Here is a 25,804-nt window from a genome sequence, read left to right on the forward strand (position 1 = left end):
TCCACAAAAACAGAAGTTGAAGATGACAAATGCTACTGAAGATACATTCTGTCCTGATAAAATCTAAGCAGAGAACAAAGAATATGCATATTAACAGCATAAGAAACACTGATGATATCTATTTGGTGACTGCATTTTTACATAATGTCTACACAGGAAAAAATACCTTCTAGCAGAGCTTACACAGTACCTAGAGCACAAAGTGCAATTCTGTATTCTTTGATACAAAGAAATGAAGAAGTGAAAACAGAACAAAAGTTACACTTCCAAAGAAACCGTGCAAAGTGTTATGAACTTTGAAAACACAGTGCAACAGCTCAAAGCTGTTGACAGCTCACTGTCTCCCAAGCACAATGAAAGCGATCTGTTTAACATCATGAAGCAAATAGAAAGGAGTGAAAGAAAATACTGCACACCAAATTCCAAAAATTTTAGGCCAAATTAATAGAATTCCATACTAAAATTATCATTTATATTCTGATAAAAAGCAGGTAATTGTGGGATTGAGATTTATCTAGTACTTATGTGACATGTATTCATACTCATATTCCACAGAATTTAAACATTTCAGTACCTCAAAATACTAGAAATGTTAAATTCAAAGTTGACTTTACTGTAAATGCTTGTCATTTACATCATCCTTCAGAATGATAACAGCAGAGGTCCTAATAACTAGCAGAGTGAAAAAGAAACTATTGAATGTTGGAATCTGAATATTAAAAAGCTGTGGAATTAACCAGCTTCTAAGTTAAATGCAGCAAAAGCCACTACCAGTGCTTTAACTGAAGTAACATTACCACTTTGGATGGATGATCTAATCCCTTCAGACAGACTCTTCTTTTTCATTGCTATAGAAAGCTTTAATGTAGGATGTATTTCCTCTTACAATTCTCTCTCAGGACCACATAATAAATTTTTATTCTAATTAGAGTATTTCAGTATCAGAACTACTTACTGAAAAGTATATGGCTACTTAAGTAGACTTAAACTGAATTTAGACTATGTATTTTTACACTTGAATTGCACTGGCAACATCTCAACAATGATATGCCAGGAAAGTTTTAAGCTGGTTTATGGAACAAGACAGGTAAGATATCAGAAGCTACTCCCTAAAACACTGGCCATATACAGAAGTTTGAACTTTGTAGGCTGACAGATTACTCTGGTAAATAAATACAAAAAAGGCAACCAGATGTTCTGGGATAGGTAAGTACGGTTCTCCACAGCAGGATACAAAACAGAAGTAGAAAGAAAAGGTACAGAGAGCTTTTACTGTTTTCTCAAAATCTCTTCTGGCTATTTGCTAAGTTTAACCTGGCTGGAAAGAAACTTCTAACTATAAGCAAAGAAAACTGTCTCCTGTTTGACTGTTTCAGTATTCAATAATTGAATTGTATATACTCTTTGCAAGCAAACAGGACTGAATTAAAAGGGAGATCCAATTTCATCAATTTCTCTTATCAAAAATAAATAAGACTGCTTGAGTCAAAAGGTAGCCAGCAGAAAGCCAGAAATTAAACAGAGCATTTAAAAGTGGCAGACACTCAGAACATTTTCTGACATAGATCAGCTCTACTGATTATGCCAGAAGGTAACCCCACGTAATAAGTAGGTATGAGAGATGAACTGAAGAAGTTTCAATTTGTTTGAACCAACAGGCTCCTAGTACTCCCATAAGTAATACCAGCAATATAGCATTTAGTCACACCTATCTGCTAACGTACTCCAAATGCTTGCTGTCCTAAATAAGTATCCTCTTCAAAAGATTTCTAGTGGACTGTCATGAGTTAAACAAACTTTGGTCATGGAAATATACACTATCAACATTAACCTTTTTGTCTTGGTTACAAGACACATTTCACTCGGAGGATCCAATAACTAACTTTTTGACAGTTAAGAGAGACTCAGTTGAAAGCATACAATAAAAAAAAGAGACAAACATCAGAGATAATGTGAAAATCAAAGAAAATAACGAAAAAGGAAATGGAAAAGACCAGATTACCATTTAAAGAAGGTGCTAGGAAAGGAAGCAAAACAATGGTATACTTGCTTCTACATACATGCAAGAACCCCAAAAGACAGACAGAAGGTATAGAGAACAGAAAGAATAGGGAAAACAGGAAAACATTTATGTCACTGTGTTAATCCATGCTTTTTTCCCCCATGTTGAGTATCACATGCAATTCATGCAATTCTGTCTCCTGCAGCTCTGAGGGAGAACTGGAATCACCTCTGGAACTGGAGAGGTTTCAGAGAAGGGCAACAAGGATGATCAAAGCTATGGAACAGCTTTCAAAAAAGGAATGATTGGGTGGGTACCATTTGTTTGCCCAGTTTTTACTCTTCCCTCTGCCTATGACCAGTATGGGAGACAAAACTCTGAGATAGATGGATGAGTCTCAACCAGTAAAACTGTTAAGTAAAAACCTATTTGATCTGTCAAATTACCAAAAGAGAAAAAAGCATTGTGACAATCTCTCTTGTAATAAATTATGCATACAACCAGTATCAACTGGATTTTTATTTTTTAAAATTATGTATTTTCCTTACAGACTGCACAAGGAACTGTCATTCCCTTCTTAGATGTCTAATAGAGAACTACCATGTATCCAAAGGAGATGTAGTTGGCACTCTCATCTCTGTTGGAAAATTTTTTGTAAAACTTCATGTGTTATGCCTAACCAGTATACTGAAAAGCTCTCTACTTCTAAACTAACAGGAGTAATATTAGGTGGAAATGTTATTAGGATTATTTGAGGCATAACTAATTGTACCAATGAAATGTTTTGAGAACTTCAGAGGAAACAAACTATTAAAGTATAAAATGAAATTAATAATTGTAGCCAAATGAGAACAAAACGCTTAAAAATACATATCATAAATCTCAATATGTCAAAAGCCCTTTTAAAAATTATATCAAATATAGGGCTATCTGGTCTCATTTAGTCATCAAACAGATAGTTTTCAAGAACGCAAAATATAACAGACATACAGCAGTTCCACTCTAGTCTCAGTATTTATCCAACAGATGGTTCCCAAGGAATACTAAGTAGCCTCTCTTTCTCTTTTGTTTTTCAACATAGCCTTTCATGTTAAAGAATGTTAAAAGAAGTAATTTGGGAAATTTTTACCTGGTTTTCTTTAATCCAGGACAATAATCCTGAAAAGCTAAAGCTGGCCCAGTTTCCGCCATAGTAATTTTTCCTGCAAAGAAAACACAACAATGAAACTTAATGGACAAAAAACTTAAAACATAGCTTTCTCAGATTAAAAAAAAAAAAAAAAGCAACAAGGTTGCATTCAAACATTTTCCATGACAGATTTTACATGCGCAGAACATGCAAGCTGGAATAACGTATTTTGAAAATGTTAATCAGATGTAAAATTCCCATTTTCATTCACAGTACGGTGATGAGATTTTGGTCATTTCTGACCAAATGAGCTATAGTCTGTCCATTATATCTGTAGACTAGTTATCCAGACAGTAAAATGAATAACGCTGAGAGAAAGCGTACTGGATGGATATATACTACTTCTTGGCCAAGACTGACTCTACACCTCTGTAACTGAAATATGTACAGAAGGTATGTTTTTTTTGTCTGTATCACACTACAGTGTTTCAGGTCCCGGCATGACCTAACAGTTTTGTCACATTAACATGGCTATACTGCTTCTGACTGAGGCTGATACAAAAAAATGAAATAATTACATCACATGCCACTTGTTAACTAACAGCACTCCATGAAGTGGAGTTGGTGGTTCAGGAATCCCATAATCATCCCCATGAAGTAGGGATGCTTACGCAAACTGAGCTTGGGTCCAGACAGCAGAATCCACGCTTCTCTTTTCCTTTATGTCAAAAAGAAATGAACTTTCTGTTACTCATCTATTGCTGACAGAACAATTATTATACTTACTATGGACTGTTTGGATCTCCTGGCAAAATCATTTCTAAACCGCATATACTGTAGGTGGAGCCAAAGGAACTGATTTGTTCAAAATGATCACATCTTCTTGAGTACTTTTCAGTGTATATTTACTACCTTCTGCCTTGAAAATTTTACTTTACTTGTTTAAAATCACAGAAAATTAACAGTCACACTGTTCAAAGAAATGGTCTCTGCCTTCCCCTTTTTAAATTTTTTCTATCAAAATTTCCCTAGACATCAGCTGAATGAATTAGCATGTGTTAGCATGAATATCAGATCTTAAATATTTAGTAACTGTGATAGGAAAAATAACAGACCAACTACATTTAAAAAAATCACTAGTCCTTACAAAATAAGAAAGCTACTTCAGGATTTAACTTAAATCTCAGTTCTCTAAATTATGCTGATATTTCAGAAAAGCGAAGGATACCAAAAACTGAATGTATATTTAATCTTACTGCACACACTAAAGAAATGTTTAGGAAGGAAGATGGGTTTTGTGTTTTACAGAATAATGCAAAGATTGATAAATCCAACAAACTTAAAATCTCATCATGACCTCCTCCATTTTTGAATCGTGGAGATAAGTGCGATCAAAAAGAAATTAAATTCAGGTTAGATTCTACCATTTAAGATAGGATGTTTTTGACAAGGGTTATATGCACTGACAAAGGCTTCATTAAGAGTGTCAGTGCCTGTACAGCACCAGGGGGTGATGCCTCTACACTCTGTTGCTTACTTAGCATATGAGAGACAGATGTCTGCTAAACAATCCTTAATTGTTCATGACTAGAAACTGACCTAAAAAAGTCTTTCAGCTATGGCAAGGCAACAGGGAGGAACATAAATAGGACATCTTTTGCAAAGACAACAAAACCCAGCATTTACTGAATCAAGGTGGCTTCAAGAACAGAATACAGTGTTTAAGGCCACGATCTGGGAGGACTGGGCCTATACTTTAAGAAAACCCATGTCGTTTATTCAGCAATTTGTTCATTCTAAGCAGAACGGATCCATCTGTAGATCTGTTACCAACCAGAAACTCAGATCTTCTATGAAAAGGAGTTAATATTTACCTCATTATGTGAATGATATAGACATTTAACATGTGTATTTGGTATCACTTAAAAAACAATGCAGTGAGAATTAAATATATTACCGAATCCCTGATTCTGCCAGATTTCAGTCTGTAAAACAACAATCGACAGAAATCTTAGTTCTATACAATTATAATCACCAGCTTTGCTTAAACGTTCAATGGTACAAGTTAATTTCTTGTTCCTTCTTGAGATTCCATTGAATGAAAAGTCCAATACCCATAAATTATCTGCCACTTCTGGGAATTCTGAAAAAAATGTAGCTACCAAGATTTATTTTAAGAGAATCTGCTGCTTTAGTTGCAAGTTTCCTTGAATATGGAATACAATCTGCCTGTCAGAGCAAGCAAGGCCATTGATCACAGAAATTGCAGAAAACACCTGCATAAAATTAGCACTGGGTTTCTTGAACCTATACCAATATAAATTTATGCATATTTGGAATATTTAAATTTAATAAACTTTGAGTAAGAGAAATGACTATATTAATTCACAAGTAAAATCATGTAACTTTCTGTGAAAATGTCAGACATCTATAATGCAAACATTCCTCTGTTCATCAGATGGATTTTTCTTTGAAACTGCTTTTGGTTTTAACCACCATTGATGTGAATCAAACTTTGCAACACAGCACTCTATAATGCCATCCTGAACCTCAATTTTGAGATGACTCAGTCTTCCTCAAATGAAAAATGAATCAGAGCTGTCTTTCCTCTCCTCTGGCATCCGAGCTCCTTTCCAAAATTATGCTACACAACCTCTAAYATTAATCTTCTCTGTAAGCATCAATTTCCAGATTTTTTTTTTTTTTTGGCTAGGATTTGTAGTTAGTTATTTACCCTTCATTACATGATGAATCAGAACTGCTTAATTTTCCTACCTGAAAACACTACAGGAAGAATGAAGACCAGATATGATTATTGATACAATCTCATCCTATGACAAATGGCAGAGTTTTTAACAATAATCTTGACGGGGAAATCTGAAAAAGTGCAGACTATTACTTTTACAATTAGGAGTCCTTTACAACTGAGTACATCTTTTTTATTATAATTATTCTTAAGAKGTACCAAAATAAGGAATTGCATAAAGTAATAGGCAAGGTCAAAGTCTAATAATTATGGATAAAATAGTCTSAAAAATCTTGAGAACTAAGCTCCTCCCTTCTCGATATACTAGCAAACTACAAAGATACGTATTTTCTCCGTTTTTTTTTTTTTTAGGGTTACGATTCAATTATCCCCTAGATAAGAAGATGAAGCATTGAAAATATGCTATTATTTCAGCATCCATTTTGAAGCTGTAACAGCATAGTTAAAAAATCATTTTTCTATCAGGTTACATAGAACAGAACATTTTTTCTTTTTCTAAAATATATTGTTGCCTAGATGCTATTCACTCAAAATTTCTCTTACATCACTTGGATTTTCGTATAAATTTAAGTACTGCTGCTTTTAGTTCAGATTTTTCAAATCCTGAATTTGTAGTTCAGAAGTAACAGCAAAATTACCCAAGAGGTTTTTGTGAAGTTTTGGAAATGCAGCCCAAGTACAGTTTTATCTCTGGAAAGAGCTTAAATTTATCTTCTCCTACATTATTTTATGTATTTTGTTCCTCAGTTGCTAACACCATTTTTTCTATAAATACTTTGAAAGAATTAGCAAATCCCATTCCAGAACACTCCAAAATTGCAAATTGGTTCCAGCTAATTAACATTCTTAGACTCCAAGCCAGGCGAACCAAGAGAATATCTAGTATTTCCTTTCGAAGACAAAGCAATTTGAGAAACCAAACACTTAAGAAAGCATGAGATACGCAAGTAAGACAGAAACAAAAGCAGAGAGTCTTTCATGGACTGTGTCTGTTAAGACGATTGCCCTTCTGAATGCCATGTCGTAACAGCCATGGTAAAACAGTCAAAGCTGGTGATGTCTGAAGAGAAGCTGCTGATGCTTCACAATTGCTTGCAAGAGCTGCCTGTATGTGTCTGTCCTGCATTTGATCTTTCCGAAAGAAGTCTCCTACCATCAGAGTATCTGTCTTTTGCAAAGGGAGTTACTGCCACATTGATTTTAAGGATCTGAACACAAAATGACTTCTGTTTCAAACCCATAAAATTTCAKGTACTATCTATTAAGTACACTCACACATTTATTAGAAATTCTCTGTCTTTGTAACCACGTCTTAGACAATAAGAAGTGGACTAACAGTTTCCTTAGTTTCCAAAAGAAAAAGAGTTTAATGCAAACGGCTCTTGATATCTTTCAGTTCAACAAAAGGGGTAGTGGTGGCAGTCACTTATATTACATTACATTATATCCTGGGATATGAATGTGATCGAGGGCAATTATCATAGACAGTTGAGACTGAAAGTTTTACTCTGTAATACCTTGGATATGAGTTCATATCCTAAAACAACATAAAAATAGCTTTTTCAAACAAGGTCAAAAAATACCTGAATTAGGACTTTTTGCCTAAATTGCCTTACTGAAAGTTAAACAATCCCTCTATTTTTCACAGAAGGAACTGACTTGCTTTAAGAAGCATCCCATTCTTTCTCTGGTTTCTCTGCTTACACAGCTATCTCACTTTACAGAAGTTAAAGGTCAAAAAAGAAGGCTACACAAAGAAACAGGCTGTATTATATTTTACAAGTTCTGAAAAGAGATAGACATAGCAAGATGTGGAATGCACTACAAAAGCAGATATCAGGCATGTGTGGGTGCCCAGCCAGCTTTTGGATACTCAGATAAAACATAAATAGAATCCTGGACACGAGGGACACTGCGTACTCAACACACTACACAAGGTCAAAAAGTAAGACAGATCAGAGGTGACAAGAAGCAAAGGGACATGAGAAGTAGGCAGAGCGAACTGGGCACAAAAGAGGAGTTAAAACCCTGCATCTTGACGCTCCTTCTGTCTCTTTGAATTAAACTCTACATGGACAGAGAAATAAGTCAGCGAGGAAGGATGTATGCAGTATAACTACACTCTACAAATGCTGTATTCTAGATTCCGAAAATCAAATACAAAATGTAGCTGAGTGCAGCTCCCCTCTAATCCTCTGTATATTCATTTGCCAAACTCGAATATATGTAATTACAAGAAAATAATAACCAGAAGATCATAAATACAGAACATACCAAACCATCAGGAGAAAGTCCCATGCATATGAACAATTACTATGGGAGGTACATTCACTTAAAGTAATCAACTTCTAGTCTTGATCTAGCCTCCTTTAGCAACTTCCACTTTAAACTAAGTGCTGATCTCCACATTTTAAATTGCAAATTACTTTTCTAAATCACTTAACATCTATCCTTGAAATTTCACATGTCAACAGCTCATTAATATCTACAGTAAATGTAGCTCTCTGAAAAGAACCACAGATTTTACATTTATTGAGACAGATAGCTGGCACAGAGAAATAGAGCTCCTTCAATTACTATTTGGCAGAAGCTAACTTTAGTTTAAAATCCRTCTACAGGAATTTATGGCAACACTGCAGTGAAGTGACTATTTTGAATAAGATAAGCTACTGTTGATGGTGATGCTTGGACAGTGTTTATAAATCAAACCTAGAACGTTGTATTTTATAATAGGCCACTTCAAAACTATCTTCCATAATCACCTATGCAGTATATTATGATAAATGCAAACATGGCTGGAGATTAAAAGTAATAAACTGATCTACACAAGATAATGAGTACAAGAAAACCATACACAAAGACTTTATCCATATACGTTTTCCACAGCTTATATGTAACTTAACTCAGATATTTGTAAAGAACAAAAGATAGAAATTAATCAAAATAGCCCAGCTAACACAAAAAAGTATTTCAGTAACCTCAAACCTGTCTTCTGCAATTTAACTCATGTTCCTTCAGAAAAGGAACAACATAGATCGTTTAAAAAGTATTAATCTGAATAGCAGCAGATTGGGTTTTTTTGTTAACCAATTTTCAATTATTCCATTACCTTGGTAAAATTAAACTTGAAAAATTCATCTAGAAATGAATATATTATAATAAATAAAATTAAAATGTTTTAATTCAGACAAAGTCTGAGGAAGCTTGCCAGAGATTCAATTTTTCATTTAAAATTCAAATGACATCAGTGCTGTTTTTTTTCCTGATTTTGTTTTTTATTTTGTTTTTTTTGCAAGAGCACTAACTTACTTAAACAAAAAAAGCAGATGGCAACTGAAATGTTTGCCTATTTACGGGAGGTTTTGTACAGTATAAACATTTTCATTTTTTTCCAAGATATGGCTTGTAGACCGTGAATCAGTGAGCACATGCACCAATTAAAACAGCAACTATTAATATAAGTGAAGAAAACCTCTGTTAAGAACACCTTCCCTGACCTAAGAAGCTTATTGCCTGCACAAGACTTGGAAAATAACTCCACAGGAGAAAGGAATCAAATGTGGAAACTTTCATTTTCATCACAAAAATAAAAGCATGTGTGAATGTAAATGAGCATATTTAAGTGAAAACAGTAATAAACAAAATCTGTATTCCACAGTTCTAATTGCCTGCTTATCTGAAGGGCTCTTCATCATAGCTAAAAATAGGCATGGATAAAACAAATCAAAGTTCCAGTGGCTAACTGTTACTACAGATTTTGACAGACAATGGAAATGAAAAATTGAAATAACAGAATAAATGGTTCATTTAGTAAAAACAAAGCAGCTTATTGATAATATATCCATTAAGTTTAAAATCCAAACTTAACCCAATATTTTATTAATTCTAGATCTACTCAGTCTAAAACAAGGTTTTTAGCATTTTGGTGAGTAATTTAAGAGCTAATTTAATAATTACTGTTCCAAAATTTGCTTGAAATTAATGTAGCTTTATAGTTGTGCATGAGGCTTTTACAATAACTTCAGTAAGATCTGCTGGACTTGGTCATCCAAGCATTTTTGCTACTATGGCAAATTATCTATTAAATATTCTAATATTTCACTACTATGTAGACATGTGTTTTCTTTTAAATTACTATAATCTTGAAAGCAGTCTTTGTTTCAACTGAATCATTGTTTATGCTAAATATGGAGCATCAAGCAATGGCTTGTTGTGTATTATCCCCTTGTGATGTGAAATACTAGAATATTAGCCCATTTAAGGACTTTTTTCTGTAGTTTCTGGGAGTTTAGTCCATGGAGACTGAAGACTCATTAAGATGAGTTCTTAATCCAAACTCTCTCTTCTTGATAAAAACTACTTGTTCTGAAGTGCACCACCTGTCCAGGACAGGCAGCCAGAGGTTTATATGGAAAGTCAACAGCCAACCGAGCAACTGCATCGTATTTTATGCAAACTAGTGAGCTAGGCTTGCAAGTCTTGAACTTGTGAAGGATTTCAATTTAGAAATAAACATACTAAAAATTGATGGGTCCTTTGAAGGGCTGTACACAAAACAGATTGCAGAAGCTTAATCTTGAACTAATGCAGTTCAGAGAAACTGAGCAGCAGAAAGCACATACCTTTTAAGCTTTTGACATAAAACACAGGGAAAACCAAAAATATGTATACTGGCTACAGCAAAAGTCTCTAAACCTGGGTGCTGGATACACAGGTGCATGTCACAGGAATGTGCACAGAAAGGCAAAAACTCAAAAATATGATTTAAAAATAAAACACTAAGCCAACCTTGCAATTTTTGGCAAACAAGACTAACAAGCAGAGCATTTGAGCTCACAYCATTCTTGCTACCACCACTTCAAAACCACCCATTGCTCTTTCTTTGCCTAAAACCTGAAAGTATCAACTAGAGAGGAGCTAACAGGCTGCCTGAAACCAGTCTCCACATGAACTTTTATTGGTTATTAACAGTTACGATTTTACAGTTAAATATGAGTCTTTTTTTTTTTTTTTCTCCTACTTGAGGCCAAGCTTCACTGAATTATCCACTTTTGTTGCAGGAACAAATATTTACCACAGTTGAGCTGAAATGCAGAAATTTGCTTAACTGTAGATGTTTACCATGCATCTTAGGCTATGATAGCATTCAGCAGCAGAGCTGCTTAGATGGTCCTTGCCTCCTGCTTACGACCCTCTACCAAAACTGTAGTAGTCGAGCCAATTATATTGCATAACTACACTAATAATTGGACTGAGAAGATAGCAAGGGGACAGGAGTCAACTGTGACCAAGATCAGAGACACTGGAAAAAAAAAAATCTGTATAATCACACCTTGAACTAACATAATGAACTACAGAAGACACAGTCCAGGTATCTAGCACAGAAATTTCATAAAATACATTGCATTTGTTATCTTTTAGACAAACACAGACAGTAAAGCAGCCTCAAAAGCTGCTTAGTAGTGATCGAGATTGTCTCAAAGAGGTAACAGGAGCCCTAAGTGGTAGATGAGAGATGGGAATTTTAAGAATTTAATTTGGTCAGCTGATGCTCCAGAATTTATTCTCAAGTTTACCTCAGAAGCTAAAGTTCTAACTGCAGTCCTGTTACCAAATTTTGCTGAGTAGGTGTACAAATAAGCCAAGATTCAACAATCAAATATCCTGATTTTTTCCTAAAAACCAGTGTGCATCATGGTGTACAGTTACAAAGTTTATATAAAAAATTGTTGTTCTAATAACTTTGCTTAGTTGGTAAAGAAAAGAAGTGAAATATTAGCCTCTTAAAAGGGTGCAATGAAATACACTACTCTGAGTGGTGCAGCAAACATTTTTATTTCAGAGTGCAAAAGAAGTACTTTTGAATCAGCTGATTTCACTGGTATTCTGCAGTCCTGCAAACTGATTTAGCTTGGGATAGACAGAAGACAGCAAATGAAGAACAGTGCTCTGACCAGCTCCTGTCTAATCAGCCAAATATTTAATGATAATCCATTAAAATGCAAAAATAACTTCTCTATGCATTGAGAACTGATAAAAATGGGGTGCTGGTGAAACATTTTATCATTAGATTATGTCTCAGTTAAAAATTCTCAAACAAACTGAATGGGATAATTATTGTCAGGAACTGTAGCAAAAGGCACTGAACCTGTAACCGTTCTTATCTGTATGAAAGAAGGAGAAATCAACAGCATCCTTGAGCACAGTTATGTCCCAAATTAGTGGCTAGCACTCAAAAATTGCCTGTTCTATGGATGGGAATAACACCCTAAAAATAAGGTGCATACATAAGCTTAAGAGTGCTTGATGCCAGAGGAACGTAGAACACAAGCATGTTCTGAATGGTATAGTGATGTAGACAGATATATTTCTAACCACTTCAACTCCTAAGAAGGAATATTACTGGAATAACTTACGAATCAACATGAAGAACACTCTGGCCACTTCTGGAACATGCAGCTGCAATAATAGATTCAGGCAAACCTGAAAGGACACACGCAAATTTTAAAATTTAGTACACTAAGATACATTAACAAATGAAATAAAATCAGAGCTAAGTCAGTAACAGGAAATTCAAACAACAACAAAAAAATACATAATGCAGTAAGTTAAAGGTTACTGGACAATTATTTACTACTTATAAAGAATAAGAAGCTCCTAGATGTTAATGGGATAGTAAGTATGATTTAAGACTCTTACAGATGGGGAAAAGAATTACTTTAAATGGTTTAGCCAGCTTTATTAATGYTGGAACCTGAAGGCAGTCTAGAAAACATCTAGCAGGGTTTAGATGCATGCAACCATAGTTTCATGATCTCTTTAAGCCAGAAAAGGCAATACTACCATCAACATAAAAAGGTTAACCCCACTATCTTTATCTTTGGCCATTCCTGCCCTCCCTTCCATACGAAGCAGATGGTTGGTTTGCAGTTGGTCCATGATGCCAATTCCATTTTTAACAGTTACTATTTTGATGGATTAAAAAGAAAAAAAAATCACTTTCTTAACTGGTAAAACAGAAGACATTGCAATAGTACGTATTGCTTCCACATTGATATCCGTATCACAGAACTAATCTCAGGAGCAAAAGGGAAGAACAATTGTACCAGTTCCAGGGACACGCATTCCACAGCCCAGACAGGTCTATAGGTAACAGTCACTTCGAAGTGGTGGGATGTGATGTTCTTTGTAGGAAAAACATTAAATACCAGAAAGTGGCTACTTTGAACCAACTTTGAAGTCCACTATCRATGACATCAGAAGTTTTCTGCTCTTTAATATATCACAAGGTGTTCTGATCACCCTGTTTCAGAGGCAGTACCTGCAGTGTATGTTAATTGGTTACTTACACCAGTTTAGGAAGCCAGAAGTCCTAACACAACCCCAAGACTTCAAAATCATCACATTCAATTTAGTAATTGTATCTTATATCTAGAATAGGTCATCCTCTGACAATGTGAAACCATTTTACAAACTGAATAGACAGATTCACCACTTAACTAAAGGTACTTCTAGTATTAAAAGCCACCACTAGTATCACCTATTTGAGGCAAGATGCATATGTTGTATATTCTACTTAAAATGCAGATGTAATTTTTGACAGGAGGAACAGTGACATATTAAATGTGACTAGGTCAAAGAGCTCAACTAACTTTTGGATGAAGAGCACCTAAATGAGTAATCATTATGAGTGGTAAAGGCCTATGCCTTGTATTTTATTTGAAATGCCTCTGGTAAAACTTTACTTAAAGCTGAGTTCTTTAAAGTAAGAACTGAAAAAGAAAAAAAAAAAGGGTTTTATGAATGAAGAGACAACCATACTTCTGACAAGGAGAAAATACTTAACTGTACCACACGCTTCAGGACTGTCACAAGATCCCGGATGCACACAGTCTTATTTATGTGAAAGCAACTCTACATTCAGCCGTCCTCCAAAAGTGTTCGCAGGCATGTTTCATGTTTCTGCATCTATCAACTATCTGGTTTAACAGAATCTACAATTAATATTTTATTTGTGGCTTCTAAAAGAGAAAAATAAAATATTTTCCTCATCTGGGTGCAGAGAATATTACTCTAGAAATGGAACTGAGAAGCTTGTTTCTCCTTCCTTATTGATAAAAGCCACTGAGAAAACGTTGTAAAACATCACCAGTGCTGCCTGGCTGATCAGGACTGGAGTTATAGCTACTAGGGCATAACTGATTGCTCTAAGCTCGATCCAATTGATACTATGTTGGAGGTCTGTTCTTCCATTAACCTTGGATGAAATTGTTCCCTGAATTAGCCTCCTCACTCTTGAAAGCTGGCATCAATTTTCTTCAGCAACTCTTTGCTTACAAGGTACTGTGGCCCCCAGAGTACCCACTGGCAACAGAATGAGAAAGTGTAAGAGAGGTGATGCCCATGCATTTTAGCTTTTGGAGAGGCTCTTAGAACAACTCGATGGAGCAAGACACCACTTATTCTTACGTGACACACAGTCTCAGTAAACTGAAGAAATAAGACTGYGCCTTGGGCACCAGTTTCTGAATTCTGTTCTCCAACAGAAATAAAACCACACAGAAAACAGGTAACTTCATCAAATGCAAATTACTCCAAAATGTGATCTGGATTGTATGATGGATACTTTCCATGTCTTTTCCAGGAAAAGAAGGCTGTGGTAATTTGTTATAAAATAGTTGTAGAAAGTCCCTTTCTACTCAAGAAAAACATAACTAACCTAGAAAAGCATCCTTAGAGAAGTATTAGAGAGAGTATTTTGGCATCTCTAGCACATGAAGCTGAACGATCTCCTACAGGAGGCTCACAGAATTGTGCAAATAGGTCCTGTTCAGATTATTCAACCACAGATAAAGATACTCCTTTTAGATGCTCTTGCTATTTGGAAACAGTTTTCTATTATGAACTTTGGCATTTCACAGACAGTTGTCTGAAAACTTTAAACTGAAATATATTCAATCTTTGAAATGCTTTTAGGGCCCAAGAAGAGGGCTGAGTAGATTCCAAAATTTCTCATTCCCAGTTTGGTTTGAAGATAATGACTTACTGCAGCATTCAGCTGATTGCAGGATAAAGGTTATGTCCATAATATTGATTCTGAAGTTACACTTACGTCTAATGAGTAGATAAAACTGGATATCTCTTAGCTGTTTCTCTCATGAAAGATTACTCTAAAATTTCTTGCCATTCATCCCTCTTTGGGGGGTCAGCTTGTGGTTTTGCTAGCTTAAGGGATGAAGGACTTATTCAGAGTTGCAACTTGTGCCACTCATGATATTTAATCTCTTTGAACAGGTAGTTGAATATCCSTCCAACAATTTGGATCAAAGAACAGCAAGACCTAAACTAGAATCCATATTTCCTTTTAGATTATCAAAAGAACCTAAGACTGTACTGCAACGGAAATCATTAATCAAATTACTGAGTCATCACGAGACCTGCCCTCTGGTATTATACAATTAATAGTAACCAGTATTTTCATACTAAGCTGTTAGGCATATCAATTACTGTGAAATACAGCACACATTTCAATTTACGGTGTCTGAAACGAAAAGGGCTACTGCAAAAGGACACTTTCTAAGGCTCCAAATCCAGACAACTTTTAGTTTCCCTGGCATAAGTAGGAAACAAGGAATCTGAATAGAGATTGCATGAGCCAAACACAAGAAAGCAGCAACAGACTCAGACTTCAGTATTTTATACATAAACATCTGGCAGCATAAAAGGGACTTATGCAGAGTAATAGAAAGTCCACATAATTACTTTTACTATCATTTTAAAATACTGACTCAGAAGTTCTTCATATTTGAGGCAGAATCAATACAGAAATAACTGTCCTTGTTACCAAGACTTTTAAGACATTCTAATATTGGTCCAAGAAGAGTGCTGACTACATACTTGCCCCCTTCCAAGTTTGGACTTCCAATATCCCGTTGGAAGTACACTGACAAAAAGTGGCAGGCAGATTAAATTGTAACAAGCCGGCCCTGATAAGAGTAACAGATATGGCATGGCTCACTTCAGCATGCATAAACTGATGTCAGTCCTACCAATTTTTCTGCACCTCCAGCTATCTGCATGAAGCATTGAAAACTGCTGCAAGAGATTCCAGGGCTATATCAGAAACAGCTGCCGCACCAGAATAAAGTGATCCAGCAAGTGGATAGTATAAACACTAGGTTCATCATAAGCTTTTGATGAAGAATAGCGTTCACTTCTGATTGCACTAGTTTTTGTTGCCATTTGTTTAAGCACTGCGTCTAGTATAGTCTTCTCGGATCCGTAAGAGGCAGATGAATCTCAATAGCTATTACAGATGTGGCCACTCCAAGCTGACCTTGCAGACCTCTATGTCTGGTTGCTTCCAACAAGCTCTGATCAGGGTAAGCTCCATTTACATGCATTTTTGGATCTCCTCTATGAAGCAAAATCAGCTGTAGTTTCAATTTCATGAATGATAATGTGTTTTATAAGTAAATATGCAAGAAATAAAAGTATTAGCTATGCATTATATACAGTTATCAAAATGTCAATTTAAATTTTAGTTTCAATTCACCAAAATGAAAGTTGCTGCTAAACTAGAAAGTTCTTCTCTTGAGCTTTACAAAGCTTTTAAAATCAGTTGGCTTTTTAAATAAAATAATTATAATTCACTTCTGTGTAATGCAAAATTAATTTTCAGACTTACATATCGTGTCTCTTACAATTAGCATCCATACATAACACTATAATGATGCACTGCCTCTTGGAGTGACTTTTAATGGATACATTAACTGCCCCAAGCAGTTTATACACTGAACAGCTGCATATGCATGGAAGCATCTCAGTTCCTGAATTTCTCACTGAAAACTATTTTCCAGTCATCTAGCTGATATGCTCTAACTGAACTACATGAGCTTCTTGTTGAAAAAGGTTTAAATGTTTAATTTGCTTTGCTCTATCTAATAAATAAATCACAAGTGGCTTTTTCATAATACAAAATGTTGAAGGGAAATATATTCAGAATGCTAGGATAGAGACAATTTCGAAACAGCAATCTTGTTGAGTCAGACCAATTGCAATAAATTTTGCTTGTATCTGAACTTCTAAGAAGAGAACGGCAGCTGGTTCTGGAGAAGCTCACTAGATAATCCTCATGGAACTTTTTGCTGTATGTAACCTAAATGGCATTTTATAATTTATTGGCAAACAATTTAAATACTTATTGTGTATAAATGTATGTTAAAGCTAGCTAATTAAAATTAATAAGAGGTTTGATTCATTTTATTTTATGCCCATACTGCAGAATAATATCAGAAAATCTTTCTGCATTACTGAATATGGTAGTGGCATACAGAAGACAGCACATAAGGAGAATAAGCACTTGTAACTGATCAAGGAAAGAACCACAAGTTAAAAAGTTTCTTTTCCTACATTAGTAATTTCATATAGCTATCTGTGTACCAGCAGAGGAACATCACAACAAAAAACACGGAACCTCATAGTTGGTGCAAATACAGGTTACTTAGAAAAGAGACCAAGCAGACACTTACCTTCCAAATAAAAATTCAAGTACCTAACTTGTTACTAAAATCATGCTTAAACAAAACAGCGTTTTCTGTGGGAGGGTGGGGAGGAAAAAAAAAACAACAATATAACAATAGGAGAATGTGTATTCTGAATTTGACTACAAAAAATTATCAGAAAAAAATTACAGAAAAATTACAGAAAATTAAAAATTAACAAAGATATGAGAAAAACGAACGCACCTGAGATGTAAATAACAGCATGAATAGGACAATTTTAGCTATATTAAAAATTCACGTAAAAATTATATCACTGCATGAGTCACATACTGTCTTTCTGCAGCAAAAGCATATTGTACCTAAACATTTTGCTTGTGGTATGTCTAAGAATCTGAATCAAGGTAATAGATTAAAACTACTACCTGCTTTTGGCAGATCACTTTCTGAACTACAGGTAAAAGCAGATTACTTTAAGGTGAGAAATTCTGTTTACTTGAAAGGGACCAGCAGCTTTATTTTTCACAACTAGAGGCCTATTTCTCAGTAGAAAGGATAATTTTCAAACAAATTGTCTGCTTACATAGGCAAATATTTTACACACACACACACACACACACACACACACACATATATAATGTATCAGTATATATACATATACTGATGCTCTCCTTGAGCCGTATCTATTAAAGACAACAAGTGAAATCCAGAAGACTTCTTAGTGTCTTCAAGGAAAAAAATATAATTGTGTTAAATAAAGAGGGTTTATAAGCAGATTTCTCCAGCACATACTAGACCTACGAGAGTCTGATCTTCAGCTTACCTGACAATCAATAGCAGCAGATGAAAAGAAAAATGAAAAGTACATACACTGAAAGATCAATATAGTAAGATATACCCACTACTAAGTTTTATTTTGACCCAAATTTCTAATATCTTCATCTTTCACTTCCTTTTCTGTCTCCCTGCAGGAAGATAGCCTGCTCCTTATCCAGACATCTTTAAATATTTCATAAAAAGAGATTTAAAAGAGTTGGCACTGCCAACTTCATTATGGAAGCTTTGGTTGGCTCTAGAGCAACCCCAGTGCACCAGTGACTTAAGAAGAGACAAGTCCTTGTAGGAGGACTGAATTACCATTCTCCTACCAGTAGAATGGTGTTTTCTACTGGACATAGACCAATATGTATTTTAGGCATGGATTCAGACTGGAATTTTGAAGTACCCTGCTGAGATTTTTCTAAAGTAGATTTTCAGCCTCGACATGCAGACAACCTCATGTACACATTTAATGGCAAGATCACAGGAATACTAGAGTCTCTTACTTCTGTAACATCAGCAATATAATCTGGGAAAACAGAAAAACACTAGCGGACTGAAGAGGACAACAAAAAGGTTACAGTACACTGAATTTTCCTACCAGAAGAGCAAGGGACATTTCACAATATCTGGGATAGATTCCTATTTGAGATGCCAGTGGGAGTCCAGGTCTTCAAGGCTGTCATAGCAGCTCTGCTATATGAGAAAGTTCAAAATATAAGGCATGCCAAAAAACAACCACTCGGTTTTAGTCAGGTTAAGAAAAGCTGGTGAGAAGGTAAAGGTACATTTACACTTGAAGAATATTAAAAGAAAGAAGGGGGGAGGGGAAAAAAAAAAGCTGTGTGTCAGTGTTCATTTTGTTTGTCTGATGCTTCCATGAACAGATAATCACTTATTTGTAAATAGCCATAATAATGTGGGTCTCCTTCCTACTTACAAACATTAACATTACAATTCAGTGCTACCCTATTTGTCCCCAAAGACTACTAAGATCAAAAAAAACTTCTTTAGTAGGCTTTCCATCTAGCTTTTCTTCTACAAGTCTAAATAGCTACTGATATTAAATGGAGACTGCACACTTATATAAAGTAGTGTAACCAAAATTTCAACACAGATGTATTATGAAGTTTTAGAAAATATTTTAGGCATATCCTAAAAATATCTTGCAGTAATAACAACATTAGGAGCTATTCATTTTTCAAAATTATTTTTTAAATCAGAATCTCCAACTTTCAGCTTCATAATTCACATCTATAATATTTAGGTTAGTTTTTTCTGATATGTTTTTTAAATTGTATTAGTATTTAGAAATGAATTTTCCTAACACTATGCTTACATAAGATAAACATAAAGTACTTACACCACTCCCAGCATATCGAACAATAAATAATAGATTCCCCTGACAGGACTTTGATGACCTGGCAAAGCCCGAGTGCTTTCAGCCAAAATCATATGAAACCATAAATCACTCTTTATTTTATAGAATATTTCAAAATGGATTCCTGCTTTCTACCTTGAAAGTCATTTCATGTGTTATTTATAACCAGTGAAGACCAGAATGGAAGGAAAATTGCATAGAACTAGAAAATTTACTGTGACTGCTTTTATAAAGAATAACTCCTTTTAGAAAAAAATTAGAGTTACTGGCAGACAAACTTGTGAATACAGCCACCTTTTAAAGAGTAACATCCTTTATTTTACAGCTTCACCATAAGCTAATACAGGCCTCCTGTAATATCAGAGACAAGTTTAAGTAGCATTAAAACTGAATATAATCCAAGCAACTGAAGAAATACAAAGTTAAGGGTAACCCTGCATCCTTATCCACACCACTAAAATAAGTATGTACAGTCACGTTACAAATCTTTGTGCTTACAATGATTTCTGCCATAAATTCAACATTGCTGAATGTTTTGCCTATGAATTTTCCTACATGATAATTGTCTAAACACAAAAACCCTGCCACTGACTTTAAGAGCCTAGGTCTGAATATCATTCTCTCAAAAAATAGATGCATTTTTTTCTTGAGATAGTTACCAAAGAACTCATAATGTTCTCCCCCCAAACATGTGCTAGCATTTTAATATCTACTTACTGAAAAAGCAGACTCCACAAAAGCTTATCAACAATGAATTCATTTAAACGAACATGACTGTCACCCACTTAAGCAAGCCTTTATAACATCAGCCCTCCAAAACTAGATACTACTCACTGTTAGATAAATAGAGTCCATTGAATATCACTTTCCAAAGACTAGACTTTCCAAAATACCAAAACTAGTTTGTGGATTAATGATATTGTACACAATCTACTTCGTGAAAGAAATATCCAATGGAGCCATTTATGTCTGGTTAGTGGGTAACCTGACCATAGTACTATATTAAAAAGCAGGGATATGAGAGCCTTCAGAAGGGGGGTTAGGGGAGACGTTAGGAGAAAGAGAAACAGAGAGAGAGAGAAGAAAAGGATGACTTAAATGCTATAACATAAAAGAACAGAATCAAAGAACAACGTTGAAATAGCTTTTAATTCTCACATATTTTCACTGGAAATTTAAGATATGGCAATCAGTTTTATATCATATGATTATCTAGTTTTCTTAAAAACTATGGATATAGCTTCCATGATACTAATGAAAACTTTGTTACCGGACCATAAAGCCATTAAATAGAACTAGTATTTTTGTATTGCACAACCAGCTTGCTATAAAATTGCCTTCACAAGACAATGTTTAATCTGGGATTAACAAAAAAAAAAGTAGTTTCTTCAATAAATGAATTTACTTTTACCATGGAAATATCAAGGTACTAATTTAACATAAGCATTAAATGGAGTACTGATGACAAAAATTTCACATGAGGTTCCATTTTCATTAAGCTCACTACAGGGAAACAGTTAAATGAGCCTGAAATAAGAAAAAATTCAAATCTAACGTTACCACTCAATCTAACCACTAAAATTAACAGATGCACAAATTACAAAACCAGAAAAAGGCCACACATGCAGAAAAGAAAGCAATTACTACTACACATTTAAAAAGATCATTAACACAAACAACTCAGTTATTCCAAAGTCTGTGTTCATGACAATTAAACACCCATAGGTACACTGGCTATCACATCAGAAAACAGATAGTTAAAGACAAGCCTAAATTATTTCCTCAGAAGTCACCTCCCAGAAGAGAGGATGGATAAAAGTTCTACTTTGTGGTAACATTTTATACTGGGTAATTTTACATAGATAAGAAATATTCAATCAACAGTATCAGACGTCATTTATGTACGCACTTGGCAAAAAGTGGATGCACAGAAAAGACAGAATTTCTGCATTTTAGTGATCATTTTGAAAATCTTCAAATTAATTCTAATAGAACTCTATAAGTAAGCCAACAACTCAAAAATGCAGTCTTTAACACAAATCCATAGCACCACCACCAAATGGCAATGTTTCAGAGATAGAATTTAGCTCAGAGAAATTCTCCCCCCCACACACACATATATCAAACCTCTAATATTACAAGCTCATTCTGAATCAGGGAAGGTCATATTTGATGGCTGGCACATGACCAACTCTAACTGGCACAGACAGTTTAGCCAAAAGTGCCTTTGTTGTTGAGCTTATTGTGTCAGGTGAATATTTGTAAGTGTGGCTAGGAGTGCACAAACTCTTCCATTCGTGGCATCCTACCACCAGTCACTTATTTTTCCTCAGTGAGCAGCCAGGTACTTAACACAGGTATCACGCATCCAGCAAGTATAACACGACAGGGAACATGAAAGATAGCATATGAAAGCAGGCTGCCACCGCCAGAACAATTCAGCTGGCCTGCATTTTGCTCCTGTGATGTCCCTGAGCAAAGGGTTGCCAGAGAAGGCTCCACCACCTTCTGCCTTTAACAAAAATTACAGACTCTCCAGAAGAAAGTTTTGGCAGGACAGAGGGGTTTTACTCCTGCACAAGAACCATGAAAACATGAACTCTGTGTTAGTTAGATGATTATAGCCAGCTCTGTTAAAGATATACCACCTTCACTAGCTCCCTTAGTAGCTAGAATAGCTACTCCTTTTTACCTTTTCATTTCCTTAGTAGGTAGAATAGCTAAATAGGCTGACATTGATACTGATTTTATGAAGCTTTCAGTATCATTTTATACATCATTGTGTACATAAATATGATTTTTTTCATRGAAGTAAAGACTGAATTACCCTCATAAATCACAAAAGATATGTAAATGTTTTAACATTTTGCCCTGCTGGTTTGATATTTCAGCCTTTCATTGTCTCCCATTCTTCTCATACACTCCAACATTCACAGATCTGAATGCATATGAAAACAACAGGTTCATTACCAGGGCTTCCATAGTGTACAATAGGGCTAAGAACACAGAAAGAATCTCTTAATTTGCTCAAGAACCTTAATTCTGCATTTTTTTAATTACATTTAAAGTCAACAATGGGGACAGCATGCTTTTATAATTTCTCACAAATCCCAGAACTAAATTAGAAGTCCTTTGAGCAATTATACCAACACTGTAAGATGACTGCTTTTTCCTGCTAAATATTTAACATAGAAAGCATACTAAGAAACTTGCTTATTCCATTCCAAATCACTTTAAAAAACAAGTCTTAAATCTGAAGGGCACACCTTAATTTGACAAAGTAATGAACTCAACAAATGGAGTTCCTGATTTCACATGAAAAACAAAAAYATTTAGAAGAATCTTGCTTTTGCACTCAGAATACCACCCTGGGCAGACCTTGGGAGGTGTCCATAAAGGCCAGCAAGATTTCATTGTAAATTTGGGACCTACGAATAATAACATGTTTTCATCATGTTAGAGACTAGAGCTCAATGCTGAATTCAAGGCTTTTCAGGTGGGTGGTGGGGGAAAGGGGGCTTATCAAGAGCCATTTGGACTAGGCTACTATCACCCATGGTTCTGCAAAACAGGAATACATTTCAACATTAGAAGATTACATAATTATGATACACAAGCAGCAAATACCTTACTTCTGAAGGAATACTTCAAAGTTTGTCTTGTAGTGACAGTGTCATGTTTTTCAGTGAGAGGTTTAAGATCTCCATCATTACTCACTTGATAGGAAACAGGATGAACTTGTACAGGATGTATAAGGCCGGGGCAGTTACAGGAAGTTCACAGGCCAGTCTCTGATATCCAAAATCTTTCAAACATGTTTTCACAAATACTCAGTAATATACTTTAAAGAGAGGACTCAAATAAAGTTTTGAATTATTTGTAAGCAAGCACAGATATTAGAAAAAAACTTTAAGATGAGAGCTTCATTCTTATATTACAAGAAACACAGTAAAAAAAAAAATCCGCATATACTGCATACATTGAAACCACATTGACTTTAGCTCTTCAGAGCTATTTTCAGTACAGAAAAGTAATCTTTTAACTCGACAAGCCAGAATATTTCAGAAAAAAAAGGTTCCCAAAGGTAGTAGGGTCAGGCAAGGCTTTATTAAATACCAAAGGAGCACTTGATGTTAGGGGTGCAGAGGCAGGAGATGTGTGTGCCTGACTCCTGGCTCACAGGCCCACGGAAGGCAGTTATCCATGTCCCAGCAAGGCCCCACGCCACACGCACATCCCTGCCACCTATATGTCTGAGCAACCCCCGACATTTTAGTCCTAATGGGCATCCTAGAGCAGRCTGCCAGCTCCCCGGAGACTGGCGCAGCGCTGCATGCACAGCTGCCCCGAGCAGCCTCACTGCCCCCGGGCGCCGCCACCGTGGCGCGGCGCTGCCCCGCCGGCCCTCCCGGCCCCGGCCCGCGCCGCCGCCGCGTACCGGTCCCTATCACCACCACGTCAAACTCCGAGGGCAAGTTGTCCGCCATCTTGGGAGGGGCTCTGTCACGCGGCTGCCGGCGGCGGAAATGGGGCGAGCGGCGGGCAGGGACTTCCCGCGGCGGCGCGCAGGGGTTGCCGGGAGCTGTAGTCCCCGCGGCCGTCGCCCCGCGCGCGGCCCTTGTCGCAGCAGGGACGGGGGAAGCAGCGCCGGGCCAGGCCGCGCCGCGCCGCGCCGCGCCTGCCGGAGCGCCGCCGGCAGCCTCACCGCGCTGCTTGCTCACGGGCCTGCAGCGCTCCGGGGCGTCTCGAAAACAAGCTGCAAGCTCCAGCCACTATCTGTCTTACTAGATCCTTTACCAAAAAAAACCCCAACCAGATTCTATGAAAAAGAAGCACGTCTATCGTACATGCTGTTTTGCCCACAGCCTCCCCAGCACCAGTATTCATGTTTCCGCGATAAAAGTATAAAGCAATACTTATGCGCCAGCTTTATAGTCAGCTCTGCTACAACTTCAACGCACGTGGTTTTTGTACAGTTCATGCATTGACTTCACTGAAGTACCTGGGCACCAGTTCTTCAGTAACTCATTCACTTTTGACATCAGTTACATTGCAAACATTACTCTCTATTCATAACTCAAAATTTAATAAAAATTCACCTGTATTCTCTGGCTACTATTTGACCAACTGTTTATCACTTAGTTCCTACCAGCTTCTTTTTGCTTTATTCTCTACCATTTATCATATCATGATATCTTAGTTTATATCTGTTTACATCTTTGTAACTCTTCAGCCAGTTCCAAAATTAAGTGGAAATGTCCATATCAAAAATGATTTTATTTAATGATGAAAGTAAGATTTTGTGGATTACTTCCTTAAATGGTGTCAGATTTCTTTAGGAACTATTATTCTTTACAACCTTTTCTGCCTATTGCCTTATACACTGTAAGTTTAAGGCTAAATTATGACTCCTTTGTTCAGTACAACTTCCACTTTGCAGTATTACAGGGAAAAACAAGGAAGTATTTCCCTTATTATTTTATTGGTGGCAACATTTTAATAAAGTCTTCTTACTCCCCATGTTGAAGATTGATTTTGAAAGAAAGTGTATTAGTTCATCTATTTTAGTCATTAATTTCATGTCCTTCCTTTTTTATTAACAGATGAATTATACGTTGGGCTGTACTTTGTTCTCGGTTGCATTTAAATCCTTTCTATTTTCCCCACCTCTTTAATTAACATTAACTCTTCGTTTATGTTCCTCTCAAGCCATAGCTCACGCTTCAGGCCTGTTTTGCCTTTTCCTTTATCTTACAAAGAAGTGAAGGGGGGAATCAGTGGTGAAAAACATAGCGGAGTCCCTGTTCCAGAGCAGCCCCTCCCGCACTACCAGGCTGAGTGAAAGAATGGCAGAATAGAAAGATATATTGGAAAAAGCCAAATGTAGATACAGCAATGTAAGCAAAATAACCTAGCACAGAGTAGCTGTGTCAGCATGAAGTACACACTGGAAATTTCTAGAAGGTTTTGCTTTTTATATTGCATTTAATGACATGAATGGGTTTAAACTAATCTCTTAATATTATTCATTGTATATGATTATATTAAAGTCTTAACACCTTAAATCAATAATAACAGTAAACCAGCCAGCAGCCTGTTAACACCTTATTACAAGCTCCTTGTTCACATAGCAAAAGAATGGTGAAAATAGTATAAAGCAACTAATGGAAACCAGAGACCACCTTAACCCTTCGGTACTGCCAGG

The 25,804-nt window shown here is 36.0% G+C and overlaps 1 protein-coding gene across 7 annotated transcripts in view; it reads right to left on the bottom strand.

Moving 5' to 3' along the window:
- Positions 1–24,126, bottom strand: part of CHM (CHM, Rab escort protein 1) — a 79,609-nt gene extending 55,483 nt beyond the window's left edge. For 5 of the 7 annotated variants that reach the window (XR_003252747.1, XM_026061272.1, XM_026061275.1 and 2 more), the window contains exons 1-3: positions 24,038–24,126; positions 12,315–12,381; positions 3,132–3,204 (exon numbers count right to left, since the gene is read on the bottom strand). Coding sequence is in view for 6 of the 7 variants with exons in the window: in XM_026061272.1 (XP_025917057.1) it covers positions 3,132–3,204; positions 12,315–12,381; positions 24,038–24,086 (189 nt within the window). In the remaining variant the exon portion in view is untranslated. Of the gene's footprint in view, positions 1–3,131; positions 3,205–12,314; positions 12,382–13,004; positions 13,878–24,037 lie in introns of all 7 variants that reach the window. The other 2 variants (XM_026061274.1, XM_026061273.1) reach the window with 2 other exon arrangements.
- Between the last annotated feature and the right edge of the window lie 1,678 nt (positions 24,127–25,804).

This window comes from Apteryx rowi, unplaced genomic scaffold (genome assembly GCF_003343035.1).
Source record: "Apteryx rowi isolate R43461 unplaced genomic scaffold, aptRow1 scaffold_179, whole genome shotgun sequence".
Lineage (NCBI taxonomy): Eukaryota > Metazoa > Chordata > Aves > Apterygiformes > Apterygidae > Apteryx > Apteryx rowi.